This window comes from Mytilus edulis, chromosome 1, assembly GCF_963676685.1.
Source record: "Mytilus edulis chromosome 1, xbMytEdul2.2, whole genome shotgun sequence".
NCBI classification, from domain to species: Eukaryota; Metazoa; Mollusca; class Bivalvia; order Mytilida; family Mytilidae; genus Mytilus; species Mytilus edulis.
This window is the reverse complement of record NC_092344.1, coordinates 53,199,150-53,223,707: the sequence shown is the minus strand read 5'-3', so window position 1 is coordinate 53,223,707 and position 24,558 is coordinate 53,199,150. Positions and strand designations below refer to the sequence as shown.

General features: G+C 32.6%; 1 protein-coding gene across 2 annotated transcripts in view; it reads right to left on the bottom strand.

The window, feature by feature from the left end:
• Window positions 1-24,558, bottom strand: part of LOC139484888 (uncharacterized protein C12orf56-like) — a 166,363-nt gene that overhangs the window by 105,319 nt on the left and 36,486 nt on the right. Inside the window, exon 3 of one of the 2 annotated variants that reach the window (XM_071268921.1) lies at window positions 18,126-18,980. In XM_071268921.1, coding sequence (XP_071125022.1) covers window positions 18,126-18,980 — 855 coding nt within the window. The remainder of the gene's footprint in view (window positions 1-18,125; window positions 18,981-24,558) is intronic. The other variant, XM_071268930.1, reaches the window with a different exon arrangement.

The window sequence follows — 24,558 nt, the reverse complement described above, 5'->3', positions numbered from 1 at the left end:
AAAATCTAAGTACATGTTTAGATTCAGCATATCAAAAAAGCCCAAGAATTCAATTTTTGTTAAAATCAAACTTAGTTTAATTTTGGACCCTTTGGACTTTAATGTAGACCAATTTGAAAACAGGACTAAAAAATAAAGACACTACTACATATACAGTTAGATTTGGCATATCAAAGAACCCCAATTATTCAATTTTTGATGAAATCAAAAAAAGTTTAATTTTGGACCCCGGTTTGGACCAACTTGAAAACTGGGCCAATAATCAAAAATCTAAGTACATTTTTAGATTCAGCATATCAAATAAGCCCAAGGATTCAATTTTTGTTAACATCAAACTAAGTTTTATTTTGGACCCTTTGGACCTTAATATAAACTAATTTGAAAACGGGACCAAAAATTAAGAATCTACATACACAGTAAGATTCGGCATATCAAAGAACTCCAATAATTCAATTTTTGATGAAATCAAACAAAGTTCAATTTTGGACCCTTGGGGGCCCCTTATTCCTAAACTGTTGGGACCAAAACTCACAAAATCAAACCCAACCTTCCTTTAGTGATCATAAACCTTGTGTTTAAATTTCATAGATTTCTATTTACTTATACTAAAGTTATGGTGCGAAAACCAAGAATTATGCTTACTGGGGCCCCTTTTTGGCCCTTAATTCCTAAACTGTTCAGCCTTCAACTCATAAAATCAATCCCAACCTTCCTTTTGTGGTCATAAACCTTGTGTCAAAATTTCATAGATTTCTATTCACTTAAACTAAATTTATAGTGCGAAAACCAAGAAAATGCTTATTTGGGCCCTTTTTGGCCCCTAATTCCTACAATGTTGGGACCAAAACTTCCAAAATCGATCCCAATCTTCCTTTCGTCGTCAAAAACCTTGTGTTAAAATTTCATAGATTTCTATTCACTTTTACTAAAGTTAGAGTGCGAAAACTAAAAGTATTCGGACGATAACGACGCCGCCGACGACAACGCCAACGTGATACCAATATACAACCAAATTTTTTTTTAATTTTGCGGTCGTATAAAAACTTTTGCTGCTCTTAAAATTGAGAATGGAAAAGAGGAATGTGTCCAAGAGACAACAACCTGATCACAGAGCAGAACACGCAGCCAAGGTCACCAATGGGTCTTCAATACAGCGAGAATACCCCCCACCTGGAGGCATGCTTCAGCTGGCCCCTAAACAAATATGTGTACTAGTTCAGTGATAATGGATGTCAGACTAAACTCAGAAATATATAAATGAACTAAAATCAAAAATTATACAAGACTAATAAAGGCCAGTAGCTCCTGACTTTGGACTGGTGCAAAAATGTGGCTGGGTTAAACATGTTTTTAAAGATCTCAACCCTCCCCTTATTCCTATATTGCTGATCATTTAGTCTGTATATTTTCTCTCTATATTCTTTAGTTTTTGCTCTAAAGACAAATGTTAAAAAAAAATCTTATTTAAGGGTAATCAATCTTATAAAGAGTGACAGTCTTCTAATTGTATCGGCAAAATTTGATTTGTTAGCAGATCTTGCCTTGCTGATCATTTTACTGAATTAAAGTAAAGTGTCTATTTATCTATGATATATTTTTTATAGGATTTCAACCATTAGACTTATTTGTGAAACTTGCTGATTATTTCTGCTTTTGCAATTTTTCTTTAATATCTATAATAGTTTTTAAAATAATTATCCCACAACAAATATAAAACTGTCAATAAAGGGGGATTATCCTAGATCTTCCAACAATTTCTTCATTTTCCATCAACATTTAATGGACAATTGATGGTAATTTGATGGTACTTGATGGAAGTCCATCCCTAATCAAACAAATTGTAATTGTAATTCTAAATAATTTCGTCTACTTTAGCTGTTAATCACAACAAAAATGAGGAAAAAAATCAACAAAATTATTCCTCTTGATACTCATAATCTTTTGATTGCCATGATTGTAAGAAGCTTCTCTTATAGTTTGGTAAAAATCCTAGATATTAGCTTTTGATCATAAACAAGCTTCTGTCCAAGTTTGGTACAAATCCAAAATAGTATAAGAAAGTTATTAAAAATTTTAAAAACAGAGTGAATGTGTTGTTTTCTGGCAGAAAATCTAAGTCTATTTAAAAGTAAAATATGGAAAAAATGGAATTTTATTTTTACAAAATTAACTTCTGGATACTATCCTTTATTACATTGGTTGCAATAAATTACATTTATTTCCCAGTTAAATAAAAACCGATAATTTCACATGTGAAATAAACATGGTTATTTCACTCTCTCGCGTCATACACCAATAGGCGTTGTCAAGACTTTGATAACAACGGATCAAAACAAATTGTGAATGTGTAGAAAAAAGATATAGTTCCATCCTTACATGTTTTATATTAATTTCTTTAAAAAAAAGCCATTTGCCAATGTAATAAAAAGAATAACTAATTAAGAAATTCAAATATCAAAAAATATTCAACTCATGACCGAACAACACTGATAGTTAACTTATGCACTACGCGCATTCATGAATTAATGTGTTGTCTGGTCACTCTTTTAATATTTTTCTCTATTTGAATTCTTCGATGAGTTATTCTATAAATAATCATAAACAAGCTTCTGTCCAAGTTTGGTACAAACCCAGGAAAGTTTAAGAAAGTTATTAAAATTTTAAAAACTTTAACCACAGAGTGAACACATGTTATGTTTCTGACAGAAAAACTCAGTCCATTTCTAAGTAAAGTACAGAAAAAATGGAATTTTATTTTTAATAAATTTTCTTCTGGATACTATCCCTTATTACATTGGTTGCAATTACCTACATTAATTTCCCAGTTAAATAAAAACCGTTAATTTCACATGTGAAATACACGTGGTTATTTCACTCTCTGACGTCAAACAACAATAGGCGTTGTCAAGACTTCGATAACAACGGATCAAAACAAATTGTGAATGCATAGAAAAAAGATATAGTTCCTTACATGTTTTATATTAATTTCTTTAAAAAAAGCCATTTGCCAATTAATGTTATAAAAAGAATAACTAATTAAGAAATTCAAATATCGAAAAATATTTAACTAGTGACCGAACAACACTGATAATTAACTCATGCACTACGCGCATTTACGCGCATTCGTGAATTAATGTGTTGTTCAGTCACTCTTTTAATATTTTTCTCTATTTGAATTCTTCGATTAGTTATTCTATAAATAATCACAAACAAGCTTCTGTCCAAGTTCAGCACAAACCCATGATAGTTTAAGAAACTTGGTCCATTTATAAGTAAAGTACAGCAAAAATGGAATTTAATTTTTACAAAATTTACTTCTAGATATTGTTATGATCATAAACAAGCTTCTGTCCATTAGTTTGGTAGAAATAGAAATCCAGTATAGTTTAAGAAAGTTATTAAAATTTCAAAAACTTTAACCACAGAGTGAATATTTGTGGACGTCGCCGTCGCTGATGCAGACGACGACGGAATGTAGGATCGGTATGTCTCGCTTTTTCGACTAAAGTCGAAGGCTCAACAAAAATCCATCAAAGGATGATGGAAATTAGGAACATTATTTCCATCAGCATTCTTTAGCTGGAAAATTTGATAGCATCTTTAACCCCTGACAGAAAATTGGATGGCATATTTACCCTCTGATGGAAAATTGGATGGTATTTTACCCCCTGATGGAATATATGATGGCATCTTATAGGATGGAAATGAAGGAAGTTTGATGGAAAGTGGACTTAAACATTTCCTTTGATGGAAAGTGGGATGGAATTTGGACTTAAAAATATTTTTTTGATGGAAAGTGTGATTGTATTGATGGAAAAAAAACCGTTAGAAAATTGCGTCTGAAAATTTCACATCCCTTACAGAAGTAAAAAGTTAAATTCTCTATTATATTGGAGCAAACAAATTGGTTTACAAGAAGTACTTTGCAAGAAAGTTGCACGTTGTTGCAGCTACCTGTAACATTCTCTCAATGTTATACTGCAATAACATTTGTATGTGAGAAAAACGCAGTAATTTTGCTGCATTATATATGTTGCAAGAAAGAGTTTGTTTGATAGAAAGTTGCAACAAACAATTTCCTAAACTCAGTACAATAAAATTATGATATCTTGTAACAGGAAAGGATTCAAGTATACCTTGGTTTGTATTTCAACCACTGGATACTTATTAAATGTGACATATTAATTTTTGTTATTGTCACTATTTATATATGACTGTTATGTAACCAATACTTTTATTTTTACATTTTCCATCAAATGATGTATACACATTTATTTGCATGCCTTTTTCCATCAACTAGAAATATGAGCTGGTGATAGAAACAGGTGTCAGGTGCCAATCTATTTTCCTTTAAGCTGGCGTCACACCTTTCACGATTTTTACTGTCGTCCTTGGCAGGACCATTCCCGATTAAAATTTGTCAAAAGTCTGATCAAGATCCTGTGAAATGTGGATAAAAAATCAAACTTTAATTAAAATTTGTAGACAAATAATTTAATCACGACGACAATCAGATATTGTTCAGGAAGCGTCAATATTCAACCGTTTCCAAGCAAATTTATCCCGATAATCCCTTTCTCAATCCGCTTCTAATCCAATTTGTATCTTTCGCAAGGTAAAATTTGGCCGAGTCTGTCACGACTGCATCCCGATTCTACCGAATATAGTCCGACAGAGATCAGACAGTGAACCGACGCTGACTGAAGTTATCAGTTCGAAAGCTGTCGGCTTACTCGGGATGATCAAGTACTGTCGGAACGTAATCCTATCATGGTCCGCTCTGTCACATTGCAATCACATAGGAATCTGTTACGATTTTTTTTTTTTTTTTTTATTATTATTTATAACTTCCAATTTACAACATAATATACACAAATACAATAGCAATATATAGTATATAAATCTATAGATTTTATCTAATCAATACATCTTTCTATTAGGAAGCAATTTTTTTTTTTAATATACAAATATAAGATAAAGAGAAAAGCAGTTTGAACACCGGAGAGAGAGAGATAGAAAGAGAAAGAGAGTGAGAGAGAATAGTGTGGTGAGTTTTCAATATACGGTAATTCATCTAGAAATTGAATTCTATTTTAGTATAGTAAATACAGCATTTCAATTTATAACAAGTATAATATTAAATGTAAAGTATATACATTTTTGTACTTAACTAAGTAAAATATCAAAAGCATTCCATTCTCTGAGAAACTGATGCTCACATTGTTTTTCATAGCAATATTTGTGTCCATTGCATACACATATTTCATCTTTTCTTTTACTGAGTTTATTGTCAGTTTTTTTTTTAAAACATCTGGAATTATAAATATATTGCTTTATGGTAAGAAAAAGAGTATTTTCTGCATTGCCTTTTGATATTTTTGCAGTGTTACCAAACAAAAAAACTTCTTTTGTAAAAAGAACACTAATTCCATTGGTTAGAAACCAATTTTCAATCTGTTCTAATAATAATTGTGTATGTTTACATTCCCAAAATAAATGTTCTAATTTTCAATTTCTCTATTACAAAATGTACAATTTGGATTATCATAAATCTTAATTTTATGAAGAAATTTGTTTATAGCTAAGATTCAATGATTGAATTTATACTGTAGCCACTGTAACTTAGTATTATTTGTGACAACAAATGGCAGTTTATAATTTTTTTTCCAATGATTTTGATCATAGCCAAAAATTTCAGTCCATCTTAACTGACTAGTGGGAACACTTCTATTTGTATTCAAAACAATATACATATCTTTAGATCCTTTTGAACTTTTAACAAGTCTTTTAATAGCAGATGGAATTAAAGGTAGTTCTAATTTGTGATGTTTTCCCACAAATGATTTTGATGCTTGATGTATAGCAGATATAATACTATTATATCTCATGAAATTCACATTTATCTGATACATTTTTTCTATCTTTTGATGAAAGAAAAAGGTCCAATCTTCATTTACAATATCATTTATAAATCTTATACCACTTTCAAACCAATCTTTATAAAAACAAAAGGCTGTCACAACGACAGCAAACCGGATTTATTAATATTTATTTGTGTCCTGGCAATATCACAAGAACCATTACTGATGAATGGTGAAAGTGAAAATCGTCAATATCAAATTTGACCTCCATTTTGTCATCAGTATCAACATATTAAAATTTGAAAAGCTTAGATTGAATGGTTCATGAGTAAATGCAACAACGTGAATGGAAATGCCATTTTACAATCTTTCAAGAACCATAACGCCTGAACGGTAAAAGTCAAAATCGTCATTATTGAACTTGACCTCTATTTTGTCATCAGTAACAACATATAAAAATTTCAAAAGCTTTGGTTGAATGGTTCATGAGAAAATGCACGGACACGACTGGAAACACCATTTTTCAATCTTTCAAGAACCATAACTCCTGAACGGTGAAAGTCAAAATCGTCATTATTTAACTTGACCTCTATTTTGTCATCAGTTACAACATAATAAAATTTGGGAAGCTTTGGTAGAACAGTTCATGCGTAAATGCACGGACACAACTGGAAACTCCATTTTTCAATCTTTCAAGAACCATAACTCCTGAACCGTAAAGGTCAAAATCGTCATTATTGAACTTGACCTCCATTTTGTCATCAGTAACAACATATTAAAATTTGGGAAGCTTTGGTAGAACAGTTCATGCGTAAATGCACGGACACGACTGAAAACTCAATTTTTCAATCTTTCAAGAACCATAACTCCTGAACGGTAAAAGTCAAAATCGCCATTATTGAACTTGACCTTCATTTAGTTGTCAGTAACAACATATTAAAATTTTAAAAGCTTTGGCTGACGGTTCATGAGTTAATGCACGGACAACATTTGATTGCCGCCCGCCCGACTGCCCGACTGCCCGACTGCCCGGCCTCCCGACCGCCCGCCGTACATCCCCAAATCAATAACCGACATTTTTGTCACAAAAATCCGGTTAAAAATAGGTTATTTGCTACCTTTATATTATTGTTAAGCCAGATTGGACTAGCAAGAAAGCATTCCCAACTGTCATATTCATCTTTTTCTCTAATAGTGGGAGATATTATGGACATAATTGTGCAAATCGTGATACAAGCATGAAATTTGGTATAAAGGTTAACTAAATGATACTTATAAAAAATCCGCTGCTGGCCAGAAAAAATAATCATTTTTTCAAGATGGCCACCACACATTTTGAAAATGGCGTCATAACAAATTAGCCATTATTTGTTAATCCTTTGAAAGGTGTGTTATATGTAAAATCCATTGTTAAATTTGATAAAAAGCAAATGACAATTCATAAATAACGACTAGACAATACATAAATGAAACTTTAGGTGACTTCCGGTTTCAAAATGTCGGCAAAAGACTAAAAAATTTCGATTTTTGTTACTTTCAAGCAATTTTACAAGGGATTTTAATCCTTGAAAGATGTGTTATGTATAATCCAATGTAAGTTATGATAAAATGTTGAAAACAGCTCCTTAGTACGACAAAATAACACATAAATGAGGAAAAATAGTGGTCTCCGGTTCCAAATTAGAGGCAAATACGTAGAAAATATTTTAATAATTTTCATCAACTTAATAAGTAATAACACAAGCATGAAATACAAGCATGAAATTTGGTATAAAGGTGGACTAAATGATAATTAAAAGAAATCAGTTGCTGGCCAATTTCCATTTTTTTCAAGATGGCCACCGATCATTTTGCAAATGGCGTCATATCAAGTTGGCTACATTTCGTAAATCCTTGAAAGTTGTGTTATGCGTATAATCCAATGTAAGTTTTTATTAAGCGTATATTACAGTTCCTAAAGTACGAAAAAACAACACCTAAATGACAAAAAAGAGTGATTTCCGGTTTTAAAATGGCGGCAAAATTTTTGAAAATGTATTTTTTTTATAATTTTCATCAACTAAACAAGTGATATCACATTCTTTGTTAAGATTAAATGCCTAGTTTTGTTAGAAAGACAGGTTCGTTATCTTATAATTATCTGACAGTAGCCAATAAAAAAAACTCGTACAAGGACGGACAGAACGGTAGCATTTACAGCCACCAACACAGCTGGATTTTTCGCCTCCTCATTTCAAAAGTTCCCGACAGGAAGATGCAACTTTAACGGCAGCCGAAGAAGTCCTTTTTGGTTCCAACTGTCATCGATTTTTTTCTTTCTTCCAACCCCAGTGTTCATGAATTGGTACATAAATCAGGCTGAGCTCAAACTTATCCTCCTTGATACGCTGCTCTTTGGTTGTGCTCCGGAAAAAAACTCTTGTAGGCGGAACTACATCACAATGCCGCTGCTTCCTGGGTAAAATTTACATCGTGCCTCGTTAACAGCAAATAGTGATGTTGTTCTGTCATACATGATGCAAACAAATGCTTCTTTTTTGTCCAAGTATGTGTCTTTATACTTCAGCAAAGAAATAAGTACGTCCCTTACATGTTGAAATACTTCCCTCGCATCCAAACTTACCTATTCCCTTAGTGTCACATCCACTGAATGTATGAATGAAAGGAAGAGTAGCTACACGAGGGCCAAACGCATTTGATATATCACGTACAGGAATCCATCAAAAGTCTCTCTGTCTTGCCAAAACCTATTCACAGTTTGCTCCACCATATTTTTGGAGTGCTGCAATTCTTAATACTACTACATCTGTGTCGGTGCTACCTTAAATTACCGTCTTACAACAATTTTCATAATCATGCCGAACATGGACAAACATTCGTATATCTGCTTCTCCATGCTTACAAGGGGTAGCTGGAAAGTATCCTTATTAGTCTTTACAGAAGCATTTCTGTCGGCAAGACACTTGAAAAATTTCGTTTCGTTGTCATCTTCATAGAGAAAACTAGTCCAGGACCCAACCTTTGTCTTCTTACATCTAGCCTTTCAATTATTCATTTAGTAAACATCTAACACACTATCTACTCTTGAATACTTATCGATGCAAGATTTTATTTAAGGCCGTTGACACAATTGCAAATCATCCAATATTGTTGCCCAACAAGGTGGCCTTGAATTAACCATTGCTGCCCCATCAACGATAAATGCACCAGAATTTGGATCTGTAAATTACAAAATGTTTCAAATTTATCCATCTGCACCGATTTAATACCACTGTTTAAATTGACATCCGAGGACAAAAACGGAGGAGCAGTTTGTATTTATGGATTAAGAAATATTCCAAATCAATTTGTCCACTGTGACAAGAAATTAAAGTCTAAAAAAGATATCTAAGGTTCTCTAGCTTTGATTTTTACAAACACGTTTACAGTTTTATTTTACCGACATAAAAGGAAGTTGTTCTTTTTGATCTGGTTATAAGAAACCGATTCTCCTTCGTTTTGCATTTGCTTCAAACGATCTTCAAATTATTTGCCTTTGATCTTTTTAAAGAAATCCTTTTGTGTTCATTAAGTCGTTCATCTATTATAGAATGCCTCAAACCACAAGATCTTGCAAATTCATCTGATAGTCTATTTTCAAAATCAATTGCCACCTGTGGGTGATGTAAGAGAAGGGAAGCCATATCTCGGAGAAGGTCGGTAGCGATCGAGAATATGTTGCACGATGAAGACATAAAAACGGTATCATGCTTTATATGGACTGTTTGTACAAAATCTGACTCATGAAATGAGCATACTACCAAATTCACAAGAAGTTCTTATTTAATAATTGAACGCCAGGAATTGAACTGTGGTAGAGATGAATATATTTTCTTACACCAGTCTATCATATCATTGAACGTCACATCGTCATGACATGATTATAATTTCTGTGTTTAGCTTTCTTTAGCCGATATATACCATTCAAGCTAAAACACATAGAGTTATCTGATGCACGTGTCTGTAGTCCTAGGTACATTTGAACATACATACAAGCATATGCCGTTCTAGGTGTTGCAAATAATGGTTTTAGTGAGGACATATGTCCATCTACTTTCACGTAATATATCACCCAGAATTTTATAACAAGTCATTTCAATGAGAAATCCACCTCACATGACGATAAACTTATCTTCTCTGTGCAAATCAGGCAATTCCCACTGAATATCCATTACCAAAAGTGGCTGATCTGCCGTTGCTATTGATGTTTTTCTCGTATTAACCACATTTTCCGTCTTATCCATCAAATACCTGATTATTGCAACTGAATGGGCTTGTTTTTAAACAGTGGCATCATAGATTTTACACTTATATGCTTTTTAAAGTAATGAGATGAACTACGATTTATAACAGTTTGCCCTGGTAGTGCATACAAATCACTCATTATGTCTATGAATAGTCTGCACATGCGCAAAATTGTTAAAGCATGTGTGTCATAACCTTGAAAAATGTTGTCAAACCAAATCATAATATCATTGAAAATCCTAAATCACTTATTTTATAGTAAACAGTTAAAATATTTTTTAATGAATTTTGTTACATTTTCGGGCATGCGCAAACCCTGTATATGTCAAATACTCATGTCTAGTGAATTATTAACATGTAAGGAAGGTAGCTACCAAACCTGACAGCTGTTTTTCACTAAAAGAAGGTAAACGAAAAGTTTTCCAGAAAAAATCAGTATTTTCAAACTGAAAAAACAGCCATTTTAGAAAACGGCGGTGGCCATCTTGAAAAAATGATTTTTTTTAATGGCCAGCAGTTGTTTCTTTAAAAGCATATAATAATGATGATTTGTGTTAATTTTCATGCTTGTATCATCATTTGCACAATTCCCTCGATTTTGTCTGCTATTAAATCTTCCACTATAAGAAGTTGCCATGCTTTCAGAACATGTTGCCAAAATTTATTTTTGATATGTTGTTGTAATTTTTGGATATAAACACTTCCACAACCATAAAATTTTTCAAGTTCTACATGAACATTTGACAAAAAATCATTCTGCCATTTGTTGTCTGTTTTAAATAATCTCTTTATCCATGTACACTTCAGTGCTAAAATAAATGCACTAAGATTTATCATTTTGAGTCCACCATCTTCAATATCATTTTGTAAAACTTCTCTCTTAATTCTATCAATTGGTGAACTCCATATAAAATTGTACATAAGCTGAATAACATTTTTTTTTAAATATCATCACTTGGATTTGGTAAGGATATAAACAAACGATTTAAAATAGGCAATATCAATGTCTTTACTACAGTAATTCTACAAATAACAGTAAGATTTCGTTTTGACCATTGTCCAATTACACATTTAATTTGTACAATTTTTTCATCATAATTAATTCTTACAATTCTATCAAGATTAACATCAAAGCTTATACCTAATACCTTAAAACATGTTTCTTCCCATGTAAGGTTTCTATTTTGGCACAATACCTCATTACTTTACTTTTTATTTCCTATCCAAATAACTTGTGTTTTAGAAAAACTAACATTTAAACCAGATATATTTCCAAACCAATCTAATTCATTTAATGCTTCATTCAAAGATTCTTTTTTACCATCTAAATAAGAGATGGCCCTAGCACGTCATCAGCAAATTGTGAAAGTTTGTGCTCAACTTGCGTAATTGTAATACCATTTATTTTAACATTATTTCGTATTTTTAGTGCTAATATCTCAGCACAGAGAATAAAAATATAAGGCGACAAGGGATCACCTTGTCTACAGCCTCGTTCTATAGAAAAAAAATTCTGATAGATGTCCTCCCTGGTTTACAGCTGATTTAATATTGTTATAAAAAAAAACTTTAACCCAATTAATTATTGATTCTCCAAAATTGAACAACTTCAAGACACTGGTTAAAAATTCCCAAGAAATCGAATCAAATGCCTTTTCGAAATCTATGAGCAGCAAAAGTTCTAGAATATCTTTTTCCTCAGTAAATTGCATAATATCATAAATTAAACGAAGATTTTCTCCAATATATCTCCCACTAATGAATCCAGTTTGATCGAAATCTATCAGTTTATCTTAAACTGTTTTAAAGCGTTTTGCTATAACTCCAGAGCCAATTTTATATACTGTGTTTAATAAAGATATAGGTCGCCAATTTTTTAAGAAATGTCTAGGCTTATTTCCCTTCGGCAGGCATGTAATGATTCCTTGTTTTTGAGTAACAGATAGTTCACCAATCTCAGTACTGTAGTTCAAGGAGCTTACAACAAATTTTCAAATCTTTCCAAAAAAATTTAAAGAACTCTGTGGAGAAACCATCAGATCCTGGTGTTTTATTATTTTTCATATTTTTCAATCTCAAACCAGCTTCTTCAATTGTTATTTCACCTTCAAGATTTGTTTTCTCATCATCAGTTAGTTTTTTTAATTTTATATCTTTCAATCCCTCTTTAAGTTTACTGAATTTATCTCCATTTGAATTGTCTTTATTCTTGTACAAATTTTCATAAAAAGATTTTACTTCTTTTAAAATATCTTTTTGTTTTGAAATTACAAGTTACCAGTACGTTGGAATGTCCTGCGAGTCAGGCTTTTAAGTCCAGTTTTTGTGATTACATGGAGGAATATAAACCCTTTATGTCTGATGGGTTTATTTCTATTGTTGATGATACCACTCTTCAGCCTATTAAGATTTTACGGGACACTGGAGCTTCTCAGTCTTTATTGTTAGAAGGTGTGTTGCCTTTGTCCGAGAAGACTTCTGTTGGTGCCTCCGTTTTGTTACAAGGTGTAGAGTTAGGTTGTATAGATGTTCCTCTCCATCGTATTTATCTGAAGTCAGATTTGATAACTGGACCAGTTATTGTGGGTGTTCGTTTTAATCTCCCCGTTGAGGGTGTTACATTATTGCTAGGAAATGATCTAGCTAGGAACAAAGTGGTTGCTGAACCAATTGTTACCAGTGAACCAGTGGTGGATGTTAAATCACCTGAAGATGATGCTGAATTGTATCCAGCTTGTGTTGTAACTAGGGCAATGGCTAGAAAACAACAAGATGAGGATTTGCAAGAGAACCAGTTTGATTACATGGACCTTTCTGACACTTTCCTAGCCGACATTGAAGGTCCTGGTAGCTCAGAAAAGGCCATAATAAGACCACCTAATGTTAATAAGAATGTAATTATGCCATGGCCAGACGTAAACAGCCATTCATTAAACAGAAAGAACCTTTTGGAAGAACAAAATAAAGACCCTGAGGTTCTTCAGCTCAACCAGCGGGCTCAACCACAGGAGGAAGCAGACAAAGTGGCCGAATGCTATTACCATCAGGACGGCATTTTAATGAGGAAGTGGAGGCCTTCTGATGCTACCCCAGAAGAGGAATTGAGAGTGGTATACCAAGTGGTGGTGCCTAAAGTTTATAGGCAAGAAATTATTGGTCTTGCCCATGACACCCCCTTGGCTGGACACTTAGGTATAAGAAAGACTTGCCTTAAGATCTTGCAGCATTTCTACTGGCCAAGACTTAGAAATGATGTTGCAGAATACTGCAAATCCTGCCATATATGCCAGGTTGTTGGTAAGCCTAACCAGAAAATACCACCAGCACCACTTCTGCCTATTCCAGCCTTTGACGAACCTTTCAGCAGAGTTCTAATTGACTGCGTTGGACCTTTACCAAAGACCAAAACTGGAAATGCGTATTTATTGACAATCATGTGTACATCCACTCGCTTTCCTGAGGCTATTCCGCTAAGAAATATCAAGACACCTACTATTGTCAAAGCACTTATCAAATTTTTCACATTAGTAGGACTTCCTAAGTCTATACAGTCCGACCAGGGATCAAATTTCATGTCAGGTTTATTTCAGCAAGTCGTGTACCAGCTAGGAATTGCTCAGTATAGATCAAGTGCATACCATCCAGAATCTCAAGGTGCCTTAGAACGTTTTCATCAAACATTGAAGAACATGATTAGAACTTTTTGTCTTCAATTTGACAGAGACTGGGATGATGGAGTTCACTTTCTACTTTTTGCAGTCCGAGAGGCTGTTCAAGAATCCCTTGGATTTAGTCCCTTTGAGTTGGTATTTGGCCATACTGTAAGGGGACCGTTAAAATTGATTAAGGAAAAGTGGCTTACTGAACATACTGACTTGAATCTTTTAGACTATGTATCTAGATTTAAAAAAAAATTGTATACTGCTTGTCAAATTGCTCAGAAAAACTTAAAAAATGTACAGAACAAGATGAAAATATGGTATGATAAAGATGCCAGGGACAGAGTTTTTGAGCCTGGTGATAGGGTACTTGTATTTTTGCCAGTCCCTGGACATCCTTTACAGGCTAAATATTGTGGTCCTTATAAATGTTATACAATAGAGAGTAAAATCAATGATTTGAATTATATTGTAAAAACTCCAGGTCGGCGTAAACAAAACAGAGTGTGTCATATTAATATGTTAAAACCATATTTTGAGCGTACTAATGAATGTGATAGTAAACCAGTTCCCACTTTAGGCATGGTTAAATTTGAGAACAATCATGACAAACCAGATGTAATTGAACCACCTTTTAGTTCTAAAACTTTGGAAGAGACAGTTAGATTGAAAAATTCAGAAATTTTGTCAAATTTAGACTCAAAACTTGCACATCTGTCTTTTGATCGTAGAGAAGAAATAAAAACTTTGGTATTTTCTTTTAAAAATCTTTTTCCAGATGTGCCAAACAAAACCACTGCTGTTTGTCATTATGTTGATGTAGGAGATGCTTCTCCAATTAAGCAACATCCTTACCGGCTCAATCCACTCAAACTTGAAGCTATGAGAAAAGAAATTAAATATATGCTTGACAATGATATTATTGAGCCGAGTAACAGTGAATGGAGCTCTCCTTGTCTCCTTGTACCAAAACCAGATAAAACCTTTCGCTTCGTGACTGATTTCAGAAAAGTAAATTCAGTCTCAAAATCTGATTCCTATCCGATTCCAAAGATAGACGATTGTATTGACAACATTGGTCAAGCAACATTTGTGAGCAAATTTGATTTGTTGAAAGGTTATTGGCAAGTTCCATTGACACAGAGAGCTCGTGAAATATCAGCTTTTGTTACACCAGATGGCTTATTTCAATATACTGTAATGCCATTTGGCATGAAAAGTGCACCAGCTACATTTCAAAGAATGATCAATAATGTTATAAAAGATTTGAACTGTTGTTATGCTTATATTGATGATCTAATTATATGTAGTGATAGCTGGGAACAGCATTTAACACATTTGTATGATACTTTTGATAGATTGTCACAATCAAATTTGACTGTTAATCTTGGTAAAAGTGAATTTTGTCAGGCCACTGTGGATTATTTAGGGCATACAGTTGGCCAAGGTCAAGTGAAACCTATTATGGCTAAAGTGGAAGCCATTTCCAAATTTCCTCCTCCTACAAATAGAAAACAACTTATGAGATATTTAGGCATGATTGGATTTTACAGAAAATTTTGTTCAAATTTTGCTACTGTGGTTCAACCATTGACTCATCTTTTACGAAAAGATTCTAAATTTATCTGGAGTGAAAATTGTGAAAACGCTTTAGAAAATAGCAAATCACTTTTAATTAATAGTCCAGTTCTGATTACTCCAGACTTTGAAAAACAATTTAAACTTGCCATTGATGCAAGCGATGTAGGAATTGGAGCTGTTTTATATCAAGAGACAGATGATAATGTTGAGAAACCTATATCATATTTTTCTAAGAAATTAGATAAACATCAGAAAAATTATTCAACTATTGAAAAAGAGTGTTTTGCAATGTTGTCAGCACTTCAACATTTTGATGTATATTTGAATCCCACTGTATATCCTATTCTTGTTTGTACTGATCATAATCCTCTCACCTTCATACATAAAATGAGAAACAAGAATCAGAGGTTGACTAGGTGGAGTTTATTGTTACAGGAATATGATGTAATTGTAAAACATATTAAGGGTAAAGATAATGTAATAGCAGATGCTTTATCTAGAGCTTATTAAAACACTTTGTATATACTATATATTTTTGTTCATTTTATTCATGATAAGTTTTTGTTACACTAAAACTTCTTTTAAGGGGGGAGGTGTTATGATATTGTAATTATTGTATTTATTTATGTTGGCCTGATTTGTATTGTGTGGCCTGATAGTTGTTTACAGAATAATTTTAGAATTGTGCAGTTTAGAAATCTCTGGAACAATTACAGAATGATTGGAACTTTTCAGAATGATCCTAATAAAAGATGCATTATATAAACTTCTACATTTTACTAGAAACTTCTGTTGTAACTTTCTAGGATGTTCCATTATAGACTGTTCTAGAATCTTCCATGACAAATATATATATATACAGACACTAAAGTTAAACTCATTCTAGGACTCTCGCCTGGACTTGGACTTAGACATCGATAGACATTTATATTCATAACATTTGGATTGACACTTTTATTCTACAAACAACATCATACTGGATTGTGACCGTAATATTCAGATTGGATTCCGAAAGATATCCGGATACAGATAAAGATAAAAGATTGGACTCATATTTAGACAGTTAAGTTGACAGTAATATTTGTGTAATACTTCTTGTAAACTTTTGTATAATAAATCTTGTTAATTTTTATAACTGATTTGTGTCTTTTGTTGGCTACAATTTAAAGGCGATTTCTGGCCGTAACAATGCAATCATGTTTGCTAAATAAACACTCTACATGGTCTTGTCATTAACTCTTAAAGAAATGAAAAGACTGATTATTGTTATAAAAACATATCTGTGTTCTAATCTGAATAATTACTTGTTAATTAGTTTTGTACATTTGTACATATATAAATTATTTCAAAGTAATTTTTATTACATGTACATGTAATCCTTAAATTCTTTATACTAGTTATATATAGTTGATTTTTTTTATCAGAGTTGTTAGAATAATTCTTTCTCAAATGTATACACTTGTACATAAGACTCTCAAACAAGTCAACTTATTTATAAATAAAAATAGGTTTACATATATCTTAAATGTAGAGAGTCTTATAACAACTGAATTGCTGATATATCTTAAATGTATTGCATTTGTGTTTGATTACTGAATCCTCTTTAAAATTCAGTCAAGTATCTTATATTACCCAGTATTGTCCAGTATTACCCAGTAAAACCCAGTAAAACCCGGGTTTTCCCAGTATTTCCCACTGGGCTGGGCAATACTCATAAAACCCGGGTTTTTGCCAACCCTGACAAAAGTTGCAGGCTCGACAAAAATGAATAAGTAACAACATGTGCATCATTTGAGAGTTAGGAAGTGCTTTATGTTAATGAAATATATCAAATGCATGCCAATTTGATAAAATTCTTTATTCTGCAGTCGTCAATATACGCATGTGCAAAAATAATTATTGGGTTTAGAGCATGGGTTTTATAATAAAGGGATAGGAGCGCATCATATTAGAATTACATACAAAGTTCTGACTCTGTCAATACATTGTACATAAAAAATTATATGTTTTTTTTAAGTATCCTGAAGGGGGCTTGTGGGTATAAATCAATTTTTTTTTAAATATAGGATTTCGTTATATTTTTCTATAAATGAACTTTACCATATTATACTTAATAGAAAAATAAAATAAAAATATGGGGTCACTGTTCATTTAAGCTCACAATCTGCCTTCCAAAGAGAAGCATACATTTTTGTGAAGGTACTTTTTTCTGATGAACTTAATAGGAGAAATAAAAGTAATATTGAACAAAAAAAAAATTACAGAAATCTCTCAAATTTTACAATAGTTTAGTTTAAGAACAGCTTGTTTGAAAAAAATAATAAAAAACGTAGGTCACCAATAAGTAAAAAAAAATATTTCAATTTTAGTGCCAAAAGTGACATTTTTGCACCAAAGGGAGATAATTTGGAGGTTTTTCAATGATATACATTTCAAAAGTTATCATTACAAATTGATTTTATTTGAAGATTTTTGTACCATATGATTAACTAACAACTAATAAAGTAATAAATAAAATTTGTAATGAAAAAAAAAATTCTGAAATTTTTGTACCCACGAGCCTCATTTAAAATCTAAAATATGCTTTTTTTTTTTATTTCTATACGAGCTGTAGTACTGATTTTTTTATACTGACAGTAAGTGTAAATATTAAGTCTGAAGAACTAAAAAGATATACTGTTAATATTTTTGAAGTATCAGTGAATATAAGACATCCAACACCAAATGCAAATCAACATACCTCATACTTCTAGTTGCTTCCCCTTCTAAGGCAGGTGTTCCTGCTCTTGAATTACCTCCCTTGAGAGTAGTGATTGAAGACCGTCTAGACTGAACAGTTTCCTGTACAGATAAAACAGACCCCCTCATCCCCTTAGCAATATCTGATGTAATGTCTATACTTATATCTGGTGGTTGACCATCCTTAATGGGATATTCAGTACTTATTATAGGCACTTTTCTTTCCATGCTTTCTATGGGCTTTTTTTCATAATAATCATCAGTTGTATCATCTCCATGCCCACATGATGGAATTATTTTGTTTTTACCATGGAAACAACAACACACTATTGCTTTATTTGGATTTTCTAATCCATTATTTGGTACTAATTCAGATCTCTCAGTTATACAAGATTTTTGGTCTGCCTGAGATGTATCAAAAGCATTTTTCTTTTGTAAATTAGGTAATGGTCTTACTGACCCCTGTCTGCTTGAGATGGTTTCATTGGATTTCACAGAGTCCCCTGAAGGTTTCCGAAGTCTTTTGTTTTTTCCAGATTCTCGCTTTGGTAATGGCTTCTGTAAATAAGAGTTACTTGAAAGATTTAATTCATTGTTCTCCTCAATATCCAACAAATGGTCTTCCCTCTCTTCTTTCAAAGATTTAAGATTGAAACTTTCTTCTAAGCTTTCACTTAGTCTTTTTTTCTTCTTACTGCCTCCTTTTGCCTCCCTGACTGACCCAATTGAACCTCTACTATCTGGCCTACCACTGATTTGTAAACTTGACATACTCTGTGTGATATACCCATAATCTTCAGATAGATTTCCATAGTCTTGTGAAGAAGCAAACCCAAGTGGAGTTGAAGCATTTGATCTGTAAATAATATGTATTAAGGATTAAATGAGTAGTTGTAGATACAAAATGGCCACAAGTGAAGTTTTTTTGGTAAATTTTGCTAATTTCTATTATTCACAATATATAGTTACAATTTACATTTAAATGTTATATATAAAGTTTGTTGTGGACTATTTTGGTTGGTGAATACCCCTGAATTTCTCAAGAATAAGGAGAGATATAAAAATCATGTGAACACATTTAGTCTTTGATGCATGATTGTTTTTATTAGTTGTTCGTGGCTTTGAACTAGCTGTCAGTAACTGTGAGTACTATCAGATCAGTACGTAATGTCTTTATGTTGTTAGGATATATATACAAGTTCCTGGTCACGTACACTCTGTGTAGTATTTCTATCATAATGTATCCATCTGATGAGTTAAGCATTTTTCAAATGATTTTTACATCATGATGACCTTGACCTCATTCTGATGTACTGTAAGCCAACTTGTTTTCATGGATACTTTAGTTTGCGCTTAATAAAGATTTACTAATTAGAGACGATTTATATTTGCGTTATTTTTCTACTCGCGAAAGTCATGAAAATTAATTGCTTGCAAAAATAATAAAATTGAGAATGGAAGTTTGTTTACAGTATTGTTATCGCTTAGATTTCCATTACGTAAATTAGTTTTGGGTTTGTAACCTATAAACATGATAAATACGAACACATAAACAAGTGCAAATTAACATTATTGTTTGATATAAATACATCTCTACAATGAATACTGATAGAATTATTTTTGTTTACATCACAAGAGTGCACACGCTGAATGTCTCGCCTTCTATACTAATCATTGATATTATGTTGATAGTCCTAAGTATAAAGCTTAGTTTTATTACAACAGTCTCATAAACTTAACATTAACCAAGATAACTAAACAAAGACCAATGAACCTTGAAAATGAGGTCAAGGTCAGATAAACCATGCCAGGCAGACATGTACAGCTAACAATGCTGCTATACAACATATATAGTTGACCCATTACTTATAGTTTAAGAAAAATAGACCAAACGCAAAAATTTAACACTGTGCAATGAACTGTGAAAATGAGGTCACCGTCAAATAAAACCTGCACGACTGACATAAAGATCATAAAATATTTCCATACACCAAATATAGTTGACCTATGGCATACAGTATTAGATAAAAAGACCAAAACTCAAAAACTTAACTTTGACCACTGAACCATGAAAATGAGGTCAAGGTCACATGACATCTGCCCGCTAGACATGTACACCTTACCATCATTCCATACAACAAATATAGTAGACCTATTGCATATAGTATGAGAAAAACAGACCAAAACACAAAAATTTAACTATAATCACTGAACCATGAAAATGAGGTCAAGGTCAGATGACACCTGCTAGTTGGACATGTACACCTTACAGTCCTTCCATACACCGAATATACTAGCCCTATTGCTTATAGTATCTGAGATATGGACTTGACCACCAAAACTTAACCTTGATCACTGATCCATGAAATGAGGTCGAGGTCAAGTGAAAACTGTCTGACAGACATGAGGACCTTGCAAGGTACGCACATACCAAATATAGTTATCCTATTACTTAATTATAATAAGAGATAATTCAACATTACAAAAAATTTGAACTTTTTTTTCAAGTGGTCACTGAACCATGAAAATGAGGTCAAGGACATTGGACATGTGACTGATGGAAACTTTGTAACATGAAGCATCTATATACAAAGTATGAAGCATCCAGGTCTTCAACCTTCTGAAATATAAAGCTTTTAAGAAGTGAGCTAACACCGCCGCCGCCGCCGCCGGATCACTATCCCTATGTCGAGCTTTCTGCAACAAAAGTTGCAGGCTCGACAATAAATTAATAATATGAAAATGTTTTGTAGTTAGATATATATATATATATATAAATAAACCAGGTGCTCCGCATGGCACAGCTTTATACGACCGCAGAGGTCGAACACTGAACAGTTGGGGCAAGTATGGACAAAACATTCAAGCGTGATACAGCTCTGAATTTGGATTGTGATCAAATTTTTGACATTTCATGGTTTTTTTACACAAAACAAATGTCAAGATTTTACAAATCAATTAAAGATTTCTTCTTCAAACTTATTTAAATCTAAAATTAAATAGTTGACACAGCATAGGTTTCTGACACAGAATGAATGTGGTCTAATGAACTTAAAAAATTTTTTTTGCCTTTGAGCAATTCACTATGCTGTTGAATATTAATCCTCTCAAAAAAATGTTTGAAGACATTTTCTTTTTATTTATGAAATCTGAAATGAGAAAAATTTAACCCCCCCCCCCCCCCTTTTTTTCACATCCCTGTTTCCCTTTTTCCAAAACTGATATCAATTCAAATTTCTAATGTAGTTTGCAACAATAACTACTCTTTTAAATACATCATAAAATATTAAAATGTAAAATTAAGTGCTTGTTATCACTGAATGGTAAAGATTGGTTGGTAGTAAAAGTGAATATACATTGTTTATTGTATAAAACAATAAAAAAAACTTCATCAACAACATTTTATATTGGCAAATTTCCAATGAAGTTATTTACATAAAGTTATTGGCAAATAAAAATAGAAAATGACTTCATAATCATGTCTGGCAAATGTCCAACATACATTATCTAAAAACATTTTAGATAAGATATAAGGAAAAAAAGCTTCATCAGCAACATTTTATATTGGCAAATTTGCAATGAAGTTATTTTCATAAAGTTATTGGCAAATAAAAATAGAAAATGACATCATTATATATATATAGTCATGTCTGGCAAATTTCCAACATATATTATCAACTACTATTCTATACAAAGAAAGATAACTCCAATTGAAAATTAATTGCTATTGCACAATATTGTGCAATTAGATATTTCTTGCTATTGTGCAATACTGTGCAATTGAAAATTTCTTGCTATTGCACAATACTTGATATGGAATCCTGATTTGGACCAACTTGAAAACTGGACCCATAATCAAAAATCAAAGTACATGTTTAGATAAACCATATCAAATAAGCCCAAGAATTTAATTTTTGTTGAAATCAAACTTAGTTTAATTTTGGACCCTTTGGACCTTAATGTAGACCAATTTGAAAACTGGACCAAAAATTAAGAATCTACATACATAGTTAGATTTGGCATATCAAAGAACCCATTTATTCAATTTTTGATGAAATCAAACAAAGTTTAATTTTGGACCCCCATTTGGACCAACTTGAAAACTAGGCCAATAATTAAAAATCTAAGTACATTTTTAAATTCAGCATATCAAAGAACCCCAAGGATTCAATTTTTGTTAAAATCAAACTAAGTTTAAATGCTTATTCGGGCCCCTTTTTGGCCCCTTATTCATAAACTGTTGTGACCTCAACTCCAAAAATCAATCCCAACCTTCCTTTTGTGGTCATAAACCTTGTGTTTAAATTTCATTTATTTCTATTTACTTACACTAAAGTTATTGTGCGAAAACCAAGAATAATGCTTCTGTGGGCCCTTTTTTGGCCCTTAATTCCTAAAATGTTGGGACCAAAACTCCCAAAATCTATCCCAACCTTCCTTTTGTGGTCATTAACCTTGTGTTAAAATTTCATTGATTTCTATTCACTTTTACTCAAGTTAGAGTGCAAAAACTAAAAGTATTCAGAAGACGACGACGACGCCAACGTGATAGCAATATACGACCAAAAAATTAAAATTTTTGCGGTCGTATAAAAATCATTGATAATATCATTGCACACGAACGGAAAACTTATGTTAAAGCATCGGGAAGAAATCTCAAAGAATGTTTTGTGAATACCAGCAAGGACCGGTAACTCTGTAATTGTTTTTGACGGAAAATATGAATGCCTACTCGTATCCAATCTTTTAGAACAGAAAAGTGTCCACCATGCACTTGCATTGCACTATTATTAGAATAGCTCCCCTCCAGAAAAAAAAGTTGAGGGCCAGTTAATGGCCATGTGGCAAACAGTTGAGGGCTAGCTGTTTAAGCAAAATAGTTGGGGGCTAGGTGTTGAGCATCTTAGCTCAACTCAAACCTGGACAGGCACTGTTTGATAGATGTCGCTCAACTGGCCCTCAACTGAAGCTTGCCATTTAGTTGAGGAAAAGTTGAGCAATTGATTTTTGGTTTTCATATAGTTGAGGAAAAGTTGAGCATTCAGACTTTGAATTTGTTGTAGTTGAGGAAAAATTGAGCATTTAGACTTTGATTTTTTTTTATAGTTAAGCAAATGTTGAGCAATTAGAAATATGACCTGGTGATATAAATGTTAAGTGCCATCTGTTTTCTGTGTGTACAGTGCAAATGGACAGGAAGTATCATTATAAATGTACACAAAGTTTGAGGCATAATTAAGGGAAGCACATGTTTTTATACATTTTTCTGTATTGTAACTTAACTATAACTTTAACATAAAGATAAAAAAAACAAGAATGTGTCCAAAGTACACAGATGCCCCACTCGCACTATCCTTTTCCATGTTTCATGGACCGTGAAATTGGGTAATATTCTAATTTGGAATTAAAATGAGAAAGATTATACTATAGGTCACATATGTACTAAGTTTTAAGTTGATTGGACTTCAATTTAATCAAAAACTACCTTGACCAAAAACTTTAACCTGAAACTCCCACTTTCATTTTCTATGTTTAGTGGACCGTGAAATTGGGGTCAAAAGTCTAATTTGGCTTCAAAATTAAAAAGATTATATCATAAGCAACGAGTTTACTAAGTTTCAAGTTGATTGGACTTCAGCTTCACCAAAAACTACCTTGACCAAAAACTTTAACCTGAAACTCCCACTTTCATTTTCTATGTTTAGTGGACCGTGAAATTGGGGTCAAAAGTCTAATTTGGCTTCAAAATTAAAAAGATTATATCATAAGCAACAAGTTTACTAAGTTTCAAGTTGATTGGACTTCAGCTTCACCAAAAACTACCGTGACCAAAAACTTTAACCTGAAACTCCCACTTTCATTTTCTATGTTTAGTGGACCGTGAAATTGGGGTCAAAAGTCTAATTTGGCTTCAAAATTAAAAAGATTATATCATAAGCAACAAGTTTACTAAGTTTCAAGTTGATTGGACTTCAGCTTCACCAAAAACTACCGTGACCAAAAACTTTAACCTGAAACTCCCACTTTCATTTTCTATGTTCAATGGACTGTGAAATTGGGGTCAAAAGTCTAATTTGGCTTTAAAATTAGAAAGATCATATCATAAGCAACAAGTCTACTAAGTTTCAAGTTGATTGGACTTCAGCTTTATCAAAAACTACCTTGACCAAAAACTTTAACCTGAACGGACGGATGCACAGACGGACGCAGAGACGAACGGAGCCACAGACCAGAAAACATAATGCCCCTCTACTATGGTAGGTGGGGCATAAAAACAGTATTTCTTTTATTATAAGATATTTTAAATATTCAAGATTTAGTAAATTAACAGTTATTATTAGGGGCAAATCTCAAAGGGATCACACTGTCACAATACCCTATACAACCTCAAACATTTAAAATTTGAACTGGGCTTGAGCATGCACATGGCAAGC